Consider the following 14548-nt stretch of genomic DNA (forward strand, 5'->3'; position numbering starts at 1 on the left):
CCTGTTTGCAGACGCCGAGTCTTCTCTTACCCTCTGCACTCCTGACCTGTGATGTCCTGCCTCCTGGCGCCCACACGCAGTGGGAGCCGGTTCTGAGCAGGTGGTAGGACTCACAGTCATGGTGGCCAACAGCTGGTGCTCTGTCTTAGGAGAGATCCTTGGCTCTGAAGGCCTCAGAAGCACATCGTGTTCATTTGATTCTGGAACTCTTCCCGTTGTTGCCTGGTTCTTCACCAGGTGCACAGCCACGCGGTAAAGAGGAGAATTAAAACCCCCAGGGACCTTTGACAGCTTGAGGTAATAAACTACATTCCCTTCCTCCATTTAAAGGTCCTTCATGAGGACTGTTGGGGAAATATAGTGAAAGCAGGAACCTGTGTAAGCCAGAAACTTGTCAGAGAAGGAAAATACAAATATTCTCCACTAAAACGAGCAATAGAAAAGTGGTAAGACTGCCTGTTAAAGGTGAAAAACTTGGAAGGCCCGGAAAAACAAGGCAGCCCCATTGAGTTCCAGCTGTCACAGAGTTCACTGTGGGTATAAACCCCTCAGCACAGTGCCTGGTACACGGTAAGCACTCAACAAACACGACCCGTTGTTAGCAACAATGGCATTAGCTCAGCTCACTCCTCTGCGAATTGCAACAGAGCAAGGAATTTCTGAAAACCGGCAGCTGGGGGCACGTTTGGCATTTCTATGTCGCAAAAACCAAACCCACTGCCATTCGAGTCGATCCCGACTCATAGCAACCCTATAGGACAGAGCAGAACCACCCCATAGGGTTTCTAAGGCTGTAATCTTTACGGAAGCAGACTGCCTCATCTTTCTCCCACGGAGAGGCTGGTAGGTTCAAACCACCAGCCTTTCGGTTAGCAGCCGAGTACTTCAAGCAGGACATCACCAGGGCTCCCTGTGTATCACAGATTTATAATGTCGGTCTTGCCAGATGTAGAGTTTATTTTCTATCCATTTATGTCATTTCCATAAGTCTCTCTGCTCCTCTAAACGGGTGTGTTTTCTGAGGGCTACATTCTGAGAACCATTTAAGACAGTTTTGCGGAGAACAGGCCTTCCAGCCCCTGCACCCCATTCTGCCTCCCCACTCCCCCACACTCCTCACTGCCTGTTCCATGTAATCAGAAATAAAAAGCAGGTGAAAATGTCATTTCATGGTCCCAGGTTTTCTTCTCTTTTCACTATTTTACATAAACTCTTCCTGGTGTTGACACGTGTTTGATGTTCACTGTGGACGGAGAGCACTGACCTTCAGCCGGCCTGGGTCTGGGTTGAGCCTCCAGCACTAGAAGGGAAGACTTCACCCAGCAGAGGCTGGGCCAGGTGTGCCCCATCCTGGTCCTGTTCTCAGACCTTGAGAGACCTGGGTGTCTCCAGCTCTCACATTAGTCGTCTTTGCAGTGGTTGAACGTGAAAGCTTCGAGAAACACACAAGTGAATCAAATGCTGTGACTTAGGTGTGCCAGCCACTGCGGGCTGAAAGTCGGCTCCTGGCCATTCTCTGGCACCAACCTGCCAACCGCGGGTGCATCAAACTTCACAGCAGCAGCAGCAGCAGGCAGCGTGCGCAGCGTCTGGGTCGGCCGTCCCCAGCCTGGTGTCCGCCCTTCTCACAGGCTCTGCTGAGAAGAGCAAACCCTCATCTGCTCATTTTCTTAGGTTTTCCTGGTTAATGCCCAAAACCTAAGCTCTGCAGCTTCAGTCCACGGCCATGCATCATCCACCCTGTCCCCGGCCAGAACTCCTGCTTCCCCACCTCTCAGCCTCCTTCTGCCCTCAGAGTGGCTCCTCCAGAACCAGCAGACTCCCCGCACCCTCCGTCTTTTTTCTCCTTTCCCTCCAAACAAAAAAAAAAAAAAAACATTGCTGTCAAGTGGATTCCGACACATAGCCACCCTATAGGACAGAGGAAAACTGTCTCATAAGGTTTCCAAGGAGCAGCTGGTGGATTCGAACTGCCGACCTTTTGGTTAGCAGCCAAGCTCTTAACCATCGTGCCACTAGGGCTCCCCTTTCACTCCACACCTTTCTTATTGGAAGCATGGATCTCCCCTTGGGAACCCACTTTCCCTGCAGCTCTCTTACTGGGGCTACTTGTTCCCTTGTAAAAGTCTCTGAGTGTTGCAAACAGTTAACACACTCGCTGCTAACTGAAAGGTTGGAGGTTCGAGTCCACCCAGAGGCACCTCAGAAGAAAAGCCTGGTGATCTACTTCCGAAAAATCAGCCATTGAAAACCCTGTGGAGTACAGTTCTATTCCGACACACATGGGGTCGCCACGAGTGAGTACTGACTGGACGGCAGTTGGCTTTGGGTTTTTTTATTTGTTCCCTTGAACCTCACTGTCTCAGTCATCTAGTGCTGCTGTAACAGAAATACCACAAGTGGATGGCTTTAACAAAGAGAAGTTTATTTTCTCACCGTCTAGCGGGCTAGAAGTCCAAATTCAGGGAATCAGCTCCAGGGGAAGGCTTTCTCTCTCTGTCGGCTCTGGAGGAAGGTCCTTGTCATCAATCTTCCCCAGACGAGGAGCTTCTCCTCACAGGAACCCTGGGTCCAAAGGACATGCTCTGCTCCTAGCCCTGCTTTCTTGGTAGTGTGAAGTCCCCAACTCTCTGCTTGCTTCTCTTTCCTTTTATCTCAAAAGAGATAAAAGGCCACACCCCAGGGAAACTCCCTTTACATTGGATCAGGGATGTGACCTGAGCAGGGGTGTTATATCCCAGCCTAATCCTCTTTAACCACGGGCAGAGGTTATGATTTATAACATAGGAAAATCACAAAATGGGGGACAACCACACGGTACTGGGAATCATGGCTAACTAAACTGACATATTTTGGGGGACACAATTCATGACACCCACATACAGTTCTCCCTTCTAATCTGTTTTCATTTTTGCAGCATTTAAGAACATTTTAGAGCAGTTTTAGGTTTATAGGAAATTTGTACAGGAAGTACAGACTTTCCATACGCCCCCTCCCCCCTGCACGCCATTTCCCTGTTAACATCACACCTCCCTGTAGTAGGTTTGTTACAGTTGTTGAACCAATATTGAGACATTGTAATCAGCTGAAGTCCATAGTTTACAGAGTCCCTGGGTGGCGCAAAAGGCTAAGCGCCGACTACTTGCCAAAAAGTTGGCGGTTCAGACTCACTCAGAGGTGCCTCGGAAGACAGGCCTGGGTGGTCTACTTCTGGAAGGTCACAACCTTGTAAATCCTGTGGAGCAGTTCTGCTCTGCACACTTAGGGTTACCGCAAGTCAGAATCGACTAGACAGCAAATAACAACAACCGTAGTTTACGTTAGGATCGCTCAGGGGCCCTGGTGGCACAGTGGTTAAGAGCTACAGCTGCTAACCAAAAGGTTGGCAGTTCAAATCCACCAGCCACTCTTGGAAACCCTGTAGGGCAGTTCTGCTCTGTCCTAGGGTGGCTATGAGTTGCAGCTACTCAATGGTTAACAGGTTTGTTTCCTTGGTGTCGTGTGTTGCCCAGCCCTAGGTTTGACAGACGCATCGTGTCATGTGTCCAGCACTACCGTATCACACAGAACAGCTTCACTGCCCTAAAATGCCCCGTGCCCCCCTGCTGCACTTTACTGCTTCCCCTTGAACCCTTGGCAACCCCTGATCTTTTTACTGTCTTATCAGCAGCTTTGCTTTTTCCAGAATGTCGTATAGTTGGAGTGAGTTTCACTCAGCAACGTGCATTGAAGTTTCTTCCGTGTCTTTTCACACCCTGATAGTTCGTTCATTTTTATCACTTAACGATGCACCATTGTAGGTTGTACCACAGCTTATTTACCCAAACGTCTTGGATCCGGTGCTCTTTTCAAAGTGCAGATCATGTCCCTCCGCTGCTTAAAACTCTCTGTTGGCTTCCCATTCCTCTTAAGATAAAGAATGTAATTCTTAATGTGGCCCCCAGCCCTGCCTGACTCTCCAGCCTCGTTTGAGCATCTTTCCGTGGCTTCCTGTACGTTCTGTTTGCGTCGGCCCCGCTGGCTGCTGGCAGGGCCTCACTCTCACCAAGCTGACTCCTGCCACGGGGATTTTACACAGCCTGTTCCCTGTCCTTGAAGTGATCTGCGCTCCCCCCTTTTGACTAGTTAACTCATGCGGACCCTTTAGCTGTCAGTTCAGGTAGTTCCTCAGGAAACTCGTTCCTGGCCTCGTGCCTGTCTCAGAGTCTTACATAATCATGATCCTGTCTCTTGTGGCATTTCCCACCTGCAATCTTTCATTTATTTGTGTAATTGGCCAATGTTCTCTACCAGCTGGGGGCTCTACGAGAGCAGGAACTGCCTGTGTTATTTACCAGTGAATCCCCACAGTGCCTGGCACGTAATAGGTGCTACATACACGTTTGTTGGAAGGATGGATGGACGGATGGACAGATAGATAAGAGTGGGAGGATGGGTGGACAGGTGGAATGATGGACAGATGAGCAGGGTGAGTGAATGGGTAGATGAATGGGTGGGTGGCCAGGACTCCCCCAAAACACCGATGCTGTCAAGTCAGTTCCCACTCACAGTGGTCCCACATGTTTTAGAATAGGAATGCGCTCAGTAGGATTTTCAGTGGCTCTTAATCTTATAGAAGTAGATCATCAGCCAGGCCTTTCTTCCATGGCACTGCCAGGTGGATTAGAACCGCCAACCTTTTGGTTAGTAGTCGAGCGCAAACCATTTGCGCAACCCAGGACAGGCATACTATTTGCAAACTTGTTTTGGAAGTAGAAGAGAAGCAGACCTAGAGAGACTCCAGCTGTAAGTCTCGCCTCCTTTGCTACAGAACGAATCATATTCCTATTCAAGGAGATTGAATTCATTAGTCTGCACGTTCACGAATTGTGTGACAACCCACACCTTGGTTTAGAGGACAGGAATACATGGCCACAAGCTCTTGTCGTATAAGAATTGGCAGTTTATTGGAGTCCACAGGCCGGAAGATACATTGTTACCTTACAGAGTGAGAAGGACTTAGAGCTGGGAAGGTGGAGTGCTCAGGCAGTGGTTTTAAAATTAAGCTCTGTGGAGCCCCTGGTTCCCGAGGGTCCCTGCGCTGAGAAGCTCCTTGACCAGGGGGAAATTGATGACAAGATCCTTCCTCCAGAGCCGACAGAGAGCGAGCCTTCCCCTGGAGCTGATGCCCTGGATTTGGACTTACGGCCTCCAAGACTGTGAGAGAATAAATTGCTCTTCGTTAAAGCCATCACTTGTGGTATTTCTGTTATAGCAGCAGTAGATAACTAAGAACCTGCATTTTAACAAGGTTCCAAGTATGACTCTCACACACATTAAAATTTGAAAGCCACTGGTCTAACAGGCCCACCCAAGGATTATCTCTCTTGGGCCCAGATTCTGGGAAGTTACATTTTAACTTGCAGGAGACTGAGAAGTCATAAATGACTTTTGCCAATAAAGATTAAAATGATTTCTGTCTGGTAAAGAATCCCCGAAGCTATGGTTTGTTGTCCTGTAGTATATTAACTGGTTTTGTATCTGACCAAGTATTCTAATTCTAGCATTCTTTTTTTCTGTGACGATACGTGCTTTCTTTGATCTTCTTTGAACTAGCTTTACAGCCCTGCTGATTCTCTCAATAATGAATTAAGAAACCTTAGGCATGTGTTTACTGAATATGTGTACAAGAGTCATGTTTTTAACTTTTGGAAAATTATACTTTGACAGCCAGCTTTGTAACTGTCATTTTTAACAGCTCTGTAATACGCCATTTTTTAGGTGACCGTAATTTACTTAACTGTATTACCTTATCTTTCGGCATATAGAATATTTCTGATTCTGTACCAATGTAAGTAATTTTGCAGTGAACATCTCTGAGCATGACAGTTTTCTGTATGTTATATTCCTTGCCTTTGGGTAAATTTTCAAGTCCAGAATCAATAGATCAGTGGGCATAAATACTTTTAAGATGAGAAATAGTGGAGCTGGTCGAATAGGTAAGAATGGAAGGACATTCCAGGTGGCAAAGCAGCTTGCAGAAAGGCAGGTGACTACAGGCCTCACGGGCAAGAGGCCTCTCACTGGCTGGAGCGTGAATGTGTGTCATGGGAGGGGCTGGAAAGGGAGGAAAGAGACCAGATTGTAAAGGGCCTGGGATCCTAATTACTCAGCATAAAGAGACGCCCTTGGTGGTGTAAGCTGAGAAGTGGCGGGATAAGACCTAAAAACAGCTCCAGCAGCAGGGTGGACACTGAGGCTCTCTCGGTAATGCTGCTGAGAGAGGTCCAGGCCTGAACGAGAGGACTGGGCCGGAACCAGAGGATGGAGAGAAAAGCTATTTAGAAAGGATCAAGGGCTTGAGCGGGCTCACCCAGCTAGTTGGTGGTGGCAAGAGGCCCGGTGGCCAGTTCCCTGACTCTGTAGGTAGTCCATGCTGCTGCCAGGTTTTCCTCCAAGATGTGACTTCTCAGAACCAGACGCAGGATGCTCTACTTATCACCCCGAGAGGGCTTTATTACAGCCGTGCTCTGAGGGAACCGGCTCTGCCGAGGCATAAAGCTCGCGTCCGAGAAGATGAATGTCATCCTAAAAATAACGAGATTAAGCACACATTCCAGGGAAGCGACAGGGCGCTCTTGTGGAATTTGCCAGACTAAACTATAGCAGATACTCTTGTCTTTGTATCCTTGAAACCAGACCTCCAATGTGGCTTTGTCGGGATGCAGTCTTCAGATACCTTGAGGCAGGCAGTGTCCCTAAGAAGCCATCTGGGTTACCCCAAGGGGCTGGACTTTACAGCTGACTCCCACTGCGCTACAGCCTGTGTCAGGAATTCATCGTGAACAAGAAGTTTAGCAGACCTGTTACATGACCAGGCACTTTGCGGTCGTGTTTTCCCTTTCGGACACCCACTTCACAGAGGAGGAAGCTGGGAGAGTGCCTGAGTTACCCACAGCTGCACTGGTTAAACCAGGCTTGGGTGATGCGAACCATTAACTCAGCAGCGGCCAATCCTACCTCTGACTTTTTTTTTGTGTGTGTGTGCTTTAGGTGAAAATCTGCAGCTCAAGTTAATTTCTCATACAAAAATTTATACACATATTGTTTTGTGACATTAGTTGCAGTCCCCACAATGTGACAGCACACTCCCCCTTTCCACCCCAGGTTCCCTGTGTCCATTCAACCAGTTCCTGTCCCTTCCTGCCTTCTCACCCTGCTTGTGGACAGGAGCTGCCCATTTGGTCTTGCATATCTGATTGAACTAAGAAGCACATTCATCATGTGTATTATTTTTTTGATTTAGAGTCCTGTCTAATCTTTGTCTGAAGAGTGGACTTTGGGAATGGTTTCAGTTCTGGGTTAGCAGTGTGTCTGGGGCCATAGTTTCAGGGCCTACGTCTAACTCGTTCCCTCGTGGCCATAGTGTCTCGTAGTTCCAGTTGCGTAGGACGCCCATTAGAAGCCTCAGTACAGCTTCCCCAGAACCTTTCATGTGTTGCTCGTGGTCCTGAGACAGACTGGGTGCCAGCCTTTGTGGGGCTCACAGTCTAGGGAGAAAAATTTGGTTAATCAAATCATCATAGTAAGTTACACATTGAGCTGAACTGCCTGAAAGAAGCACTGTCCTAAATGGAAGCCACACCATGTCGTTTGATTCAAAAACACAGTAAAAGGTCAACCGTTATCTGCCCTGAATCAAGAATGTAGCTGTCCCCTAAGTTTCTCACTGTCCTTATGTTCATTTTATGATATTTAAATCAAGCTCATTGTCCTCACAACCCTTTCAAGAATTGGGGCTTGGATTTTGTCTTAGTTGTCTAGTGCTACTATAACAGAAATATCACAAGTGGATGACTTTAACAAACAAATTTATTTTCTCACAGTTTAGGAGGCTAGACATCTGAAATCAGGGCACCGGGTCTAGTGGAAGCCTTTCTCTTTCTCTCAGCTCTGGGGAAAGGTCCTTGTCTCTTCAGTTTCTATTCCTTGGCTCCTTGGTGATCCCTATCTCTGCTTGTTCACCTGCTTGTCAAATCTCTTTTACATCTCGACGAGACGAATTGACACAGTGGCTGCAAAAATGGGCTCAAGCAAAACAATGATCTGAGGATGGCGCAGGACCAGGCAGTGTTTCATTCTGTTGTACACAGGGGTCACTATGAGTTGGAACCAACACAGCAGCACCTAACAACATGTCTCAAAAGGGAATGACTCAAGACACACCCTACGCTAATACCGTCTTATTAACCTAACAAAGAAAACCCCTTCCCAAATGGGATTAGAGCCACAGATATAGGGGTTAGGATCTACAACACATATTCTGAGGGGACATAATTCAACCCATAAACAGATTGCAGGTGCCTTTTTAGAGACTGGTAAAAAAAAAAAAATCTAACAGCCTAAAACCAGGAAGGCCCTCAACAAAGTCCGTTTTTTGGTTAACAACAGTCTGGACGCTTACCTTGAGTTCTCATCAAGTCAAGGCCATCAGTCAAGGCCAGCTGGACTGCGTCGTGCCCTGGGTACTTCGTTTGGGAAACGTTCTAACTCTCTCGTTGCCTCCTAGGTGGTCTTTGAGGCCTTGCACAACCTGGAGCCACGTGGCTACGTCGTGGGCTGGATCATTGCCATTAGCCTGCTGGTAGGAATCCTTATCTTCCTGCTGCTGGCTGTCCTGCTCTGGAAGGTGAGCCTGGTGACCACGGGCCCCTGTGGAGTCCCCATGCATCATCCCATGGGTACCCAGCTCTCCTGCCTCTCCAGGGTTAGAGCACCTTGGAAGGGTTTTCTGTGGAAGCTTCCTTCTTGGTGCAGGTACAGGGGAAGGCAGTGTCCTTCCTCTGGAATAGAATCATAGCACCTCTTGAAGCATTCACAGATGAGGATTAGACTACTTTAGAGGGAGAGCAAAGTCTCACTCCTCTTACCTTACCCCCTAACGGAGTTGCTGCCAGTCCTAATATAGAAAGTGGGAGCCTAACTCCAACTGAAGCTTAAGGAGGAACAGCTGGGAGTAGGGTGGTTTACCGTTTACACAGAGCAATTCTTTGTGCTTTTCCACTCTGGAATTTCAGAAAGATTTCTGCCCAGAAGATCCAGGTAGCTGAAATGGGCAACAAGTCCAGAGTACCATCTGGGTAGCTTTCTCGTAAGTTCTTCCAGCTCCATGGTAGCTCGTTTGTAGGCGACCCAGGGTGTAGGTTTGTCCTCGTTCCCTCACCAGGTAACACCTACTCATCCTTCATGTCTTGCCTCAAGCGTCACTTTCTCAAGGAAGTGTCCTCACCTCAAGTCTAGGATGGCTTCTTTGCCTCACGCTCTCCCCTCAGAGATTTGGGGTCCTTTTACTTCAGAGCCTCTATGTTCATTAATAATGGTCAGCATCATTACCTGACAAGGTCGGTCTCCTCCGCTGGACCGAAGTGTTCCAGGTGCGTGGGAACCGTTGTTCTCGTTACTGTTGTCTCCCAGCTCCAAGGGACGTAGCGGGGACAAAGCCTATGCTTCTTCAGTGCTTCATACACTATTCCTGGTGGATGTGCTCAGATCAAATAACTGATCCCTTTAGGACTACAAAATAATAGGTATTTATTGATCAAACATGAAAATATATCAATAAGAAAAGGAGTCCACAACCCAGAAATAACCACCACGAACACAGTGCTGGTTCTCTTCTTGACGTTCTTCTCTCTAGGTGTTCGCATAGTGTCGACTTATTTTTAAATAGTAAGTTGTAAGTAGTAAGAAGTAAAATGTAAGTTATGGAAACCCTGGTGGCACAGTGGTTAAGAGCTAGGATGCTAACCAAAAGGTCGGCAGTTCAAATCCACCAGCCCCTCCTTGGAAACCCTACAGGGCAGTTCTACTCTGTGCAACAGGGTCGATATGAGTCGGAATTGACTCAGCAGCAATGGGTTTGGTTTTTTGTTTTGTTGTGTTTATGTAAGTTGTATTTCCCGGTAATATACTCACTGTATTTTCAAGAGAAGTCCCTCTAAATTTTTTAGCAATTCATAATTATTAATCTGAAAAAAAAAAGTATAATAAATACACTCCAGAATATCCAAGAAGTCTGAAAACACAGGGAAAATAGTGTTTATGGTGTATTTCTTCAGATTAACAATTTCACCAGTTGCTTGGAAATAAGTATCTGTTTCCAGGCTTTTCAGATGTCCCATATACTGCTTTGCAGTCCGTTTTTCACTGAACACACTGCTGTGAACAGTTTTTCGTGTGTGAAAGTTCGTCTCCAGCTCTGCCTTAAGGCATCACAGCGTCACTTCCTCTGCGGTTTACTCATCTGATGCCCTGATGTTGAAATTTAGGTTGCTCCTGGTTCACACTTCTTTTAACAGTCCTGGAGTGAGTATCCTTGGAGCCACATCTTTGCACAAACCCTTCATTATGTCCTTGGCAGGTAATTACCCCGTCCAAATGAATGCATATGTTAGGCCTGGTAAGTACATATTGCAGACTGGCCTCTAGAAAGATTATATCAGTTCACCCCCTACAAGCAGTGAATCAGAATGCCCGTTTTCCTGTCTATTTGCCGACAGTGGATATCAAGTTTTTTTTGTTTTAATGTATCGTTTATTTAATCTGTCAGATAGAGTCTCACTTCTCCCTCCTCTCTCCCTCTGCTCAGCTCCACCTCCTTCCTGCTGAGCCTGCCTCTGGTCTGTGTGTGGGGAACAAACCCAGCTCCATGTTTGGAATCTGCAAAGACAGGCTTCTCGCTGAGTAGTACAGGCGTGTGTGTGTGTGTGTGTGTGTGTGTGTGTGTGTGTGTGTGTGTGTTTGTGTGTGTGTGTGTGTGTGTGTGTGTTCCTTCTGCCTTTAAAATTAGACGAGATGCCATCCTCCTCGGCTGGATGTGTGGGACCAGACGGGGCACAGAGTGGGGGGCGTGGTGGCATGCCCTCTTTTGGGGCACCCCACTCAGCTCTGCCACTCAGGGTTCTTCCAGCTCCATTGCACACACTCCAGACTCCCTCCGGACCATCTGCTTAGCTTTGCTCTTGTTGTGTTTCTTTAAAGAGAGTGTAGCTGCTCCAGGTGGCTGTCATGGTGTGGCCAGGACCCTGAGGTCACACAGCTGTAGTCCAAAGAGCCAGGACCCGTAAGTGCAGACATCGCCCTTGGCCATGGCCTGGGAGAGAGAACAGGGTCCACAGTCAAGGGGCACACCCTGTGCCTTAACCCACACGATGCCTCGCCAGCACTAACGAGGCAGAAGAAGAGGGTCCAGAAAAGCTTTGGGGAAATTGTTGAAGGAGGTATATGGATCAAAACAGCTTTGCTGTTCACCCAGAAGCAACGTTTTATTTCAGTTCACATTTATCAGACACTGGGCTAGGCACCAGCCGTGGTGGCACAGTGGTTAACAGCTCAGGCTGCTAACCAAAAGGTCAGCAGTTTGAATCCACCAGCCACTCTTCGGAAACCCTATGGGGCAGTTCTACTCTGTCCTATGAGGTCACTAGGAGTTGGAATCAAGTCAGTGGCAATGGGTTTGGTTTTTTGGGGGTTTTTTGTTTGTTTGGGCTGGAAACCAGGATGAAAAAAATGAACATGACCCTCTCCTGCCCCTGGGCGTCTCACCAGCTAGCACACAAACCTATAAACATAACTGAGGAAGATAAGCACTGTGTGGTAACTGATCCTGGAAACAGAGAAGGTAGTGGCACTGATGATCCACCCACAAGAGGCCGCATAGCACAGTGTGGAGGTCACGGCTCTGGAGCCGCCATGCGTGGGTGGGAATCCTGGCCATTGCACCTGCCGGCTGGGGGGCCTTGGAAGAGTTGCTTGCCCTCTGTGCCCTTGGTTTCCTTCTCTGTAAAATGGAGACATGGTATTTCGTTTGATGCGTAGAGGTCACGTGGGCAAAACACTCAGTACTGTGCTTAGCACACGAAAACCCCCGAGAAGAGTCAGACGATGCTCCACAAATGAGGGCCATTCGAACCTGACTTTGGAGCTTGGTTTGAGTCTTGCAAGCAGGGAAGGGCTGATGGACGTTTCACTCAGAAGGGGCAGAAGATGAAAAAATACACAGGGTTTGGGGGGCAGCTTGTGAGGTATCATGGGAGGGTGGTCACACCCAAAATGAGACCCCCCTCACCCCAGCTGTATGGAGCCCTGGTGGGACAAAGCTCAGCTGCTAACCAAAAGGTCAGCAGTTCGAATTTACCAGCTGCTCCATAGAAACCCTATGGGGCAGTTCTACTCTGTCCTATTGCCCTTCAGCAGGGTGGGGAAAGCAGGACTAAAAGTTATTCGGGAAAAGGAAAAGTTTGGTGTTGAACTTCCAGACTGTGTAGACTATGCTGGGCCGGGTTCTTTCCTGGTCATCCAGCATGTGTAGACTGTGTTGGGCTCCCTCCTGGTCACCCAGCATGTGTAGGCTGGGCTGGGCTCTCTCCTGGTCACCCAGAGTGTGTAGCCTGGGCTGGGCTCTCTCCTGGTCACCCAGAGTGTGTAGACTGGGCTGGGCTCTCTCCTGGTCACCCAGAGTGTGTAGGCTAGGCTGGGCTGGGCTCCCTCCTGGTCACCCAGCGTGTGTAGGCTGGGCTGGGCTCTCTCCTGGTCACCCAGCGTGTGTAGATTGGGCTGGGCTCTCTCCTGGTCACCCAGCATGTGTAGGCTGGGCTGGGCTCTCTCCTGGTCACCCAGCGTGTGTAGATTGGGCTGGGCTCTCTCCTGGTCACCCAGAGTGTGTAGGCTGGGCTGGGCTCTCTCCTGGTCACCCAGAGTGTGTAGGCTGGGCTGGGCTCTCTTCTGGTCACCCAGAGTGTGTAGGCTGGGCTGGGCTCCCTCCTAGTCACCCAGAGTGTGTAGGCTGGGCTGGGCTCTCTCCTGGTCACCCAGCGTGTGTAGGCTGGGCTGGGCTCTCTCCTGGTCACCCAGCTTGTGTAGGCTGGGCTGGGCTCTCTCCTGGTCACCCAGAGTGTGTAGGCTAGGCTGGGCTGGGCTCCCTCCTGGTCACCCAGCGTGTGTAGGCTGGGCTGGGCTCTCTTCTGGTCACCCAGAGTGTGTAGGCTGGGCTGGGCTCCCTCCTAGTCACCCAGAGTGTGTAGGCTGGGCTGGGCTCTCTCCTGGTCACCCAGCGTGTGTAGGCTGGGCTGGGCTCTCTCCTGGTCACCCAGCTTGTGTAGGCTGGGCTGGGCTCTCTCCTGGTCACCCGGAGTGTGTAGGCTGGGCTGGGCTCTCTCCTGGTCACCCAGAGTGTGTAGGCTGGGCTGGGCTCTCTCCTGGTCACCCAGCTTGTGTAGGCTGGGCTGGGCTCCCTCCTGGTCACCCAGAGTGTGTAGGCTGGGCTGAGCTAGGCTCTCTCCTGGTCACCCGGAGTGTGTAGGCTGGGCTGGGCTCCCTCCTAGTCACCCAGAGTGTGTAGGCTGGGCTGAGCTAGGCTCTCTCCTGGTCACCCAGCGTGTGTAGGCTGGGCTGGGCTCCCTCCTGGTCACCCAGAGTTTGTAGACTGGGCTGGGCTCTCTCCTGGTCACCCAGCGTGTGTAGGCTGGGCTGGGCTCCCTCCTGGTCACCCAGAGTGTGTAGGCTGGGCTGAGCTAGGCTCTCTCCTGGTCACCCAGTGTGTGTAGGCTGGGCTGGGCTCCCTCCTGGTCACCCAGCGTGTGTAGGCTGGGCTGGGCTCCCTCCTGGTCACCCAGCGTGTGTAGGCTGGGCTGGGCTCCCTCCTGGTCACCCAGAGTTTGTAGACTGGGCTGGGCTCTCTCCTGGTCACCCAGAGTGTGTAGGCTGGGCTGAGCTCTCTCCTGGTCACCCAGAGTGTGTAGGCTGGTCTGGGCTCTCTCCTGGTCACCCAGAGTGTGTAGGCTGGGCTGGGCTCCCTCCTGGTCACCCAGCGTGTGTAGGCTGGGCTGGGCTCCCTCCTGGTCACCCAGAGTGTGTAGGCTGGGCTGGGCTCTCTCCTGGTCACCCAGAGTGTGTAGGCTGGGCTGGGCTCCCTCCTGGTCACCCAGCGTGTGTAGGCTGGGCTGGGCTCTCTCCTGGTCACCCAGAGTGTGTAGGCTGGGCTGGGCTCTCTCCTGGTCACCCAGAGTGTGTAGGCTGGGCTGAGCTAGGCTCTCTCCTGGTCACCCAGTGTGTGTAGGCTGGGCTGGGCTCTCTCCTGGTCACCCAGAGTGTGTAGGCTGGGCTGGGCTCTCTCCTGGTCACCCGGAGTGTGTAGGCTGGGCTGGGCTCCCTCCTGGTCACCCAGCGTGTGTAGGTTGGGCTGGGCTCTCTCCTGGTCACCCAGAGTGTGTAGACTGGTCTGGGCTCTCTCCTGGTCACCCAGAGTGTGTAGACTAGGCTGGGCTGGGCTCCCTCCTGGTCACCCAGCATGTGTAGGCTGGGCTGGGCTCTCTTCTGGTCACCCAGAGTGTGTAGGCTGGGCTGGGCTCCCTCCTAGTCACCCAGAGTGTGTAGGCTGGGCTGAGCTAGGCTCTCTCCTGGTCACCCAGCGTGTGTAGGCTGGGCTGGGCTCTCTCCTGGTCACCCAGCTTGTGTAGGCTGGGCTGGGCTCTCTCCTGGTCACCCGGAGTGTGTAGGCTGGGCTGGGCTC

General features: G+C 50.4%; 1 protein-coding gene across 2 annotated transcripts in view; it reads left to right on the forward strand.

The window, feature by feature from the left end:
* ITGA9 (integrin subunit alpha 9) overlaps nt 1–14548 on the forward strand; it is a 395095-nt gene that overhangs the window by 363275 nt on the left and 17272 nt on the right. Inside the window, exon 27 of one of the 2 annotated variants that reach the window (XM_064277482.1) lies at nt 8549–8668. The exons of the other annotated variant lie outside the window; for it this stretch is intronic. Coding sequence (XP_064133552.1) covers nt 8549–8668 — 120 coding nt within the window. The remainder of the gene's footprint in view (nt 1–8548; nt 8669–14548) is intronic. 2 annotated transcript variants of the gene reach the window in all.

This window comes from Loxodonta africana, chromosome 27 (assembly GCF_030014295.1).
Source record: "Loxodonta africana isolate mLoxAfr1 chromosome 27, mLoxAfr1.hap2, whole genome shotgun sequence".
NCBI lineage: Eukaryota > Metazoa > Chordata > Mammalia > Proboscidea > Elephantidae > Loxodonta > Loxodonta africana.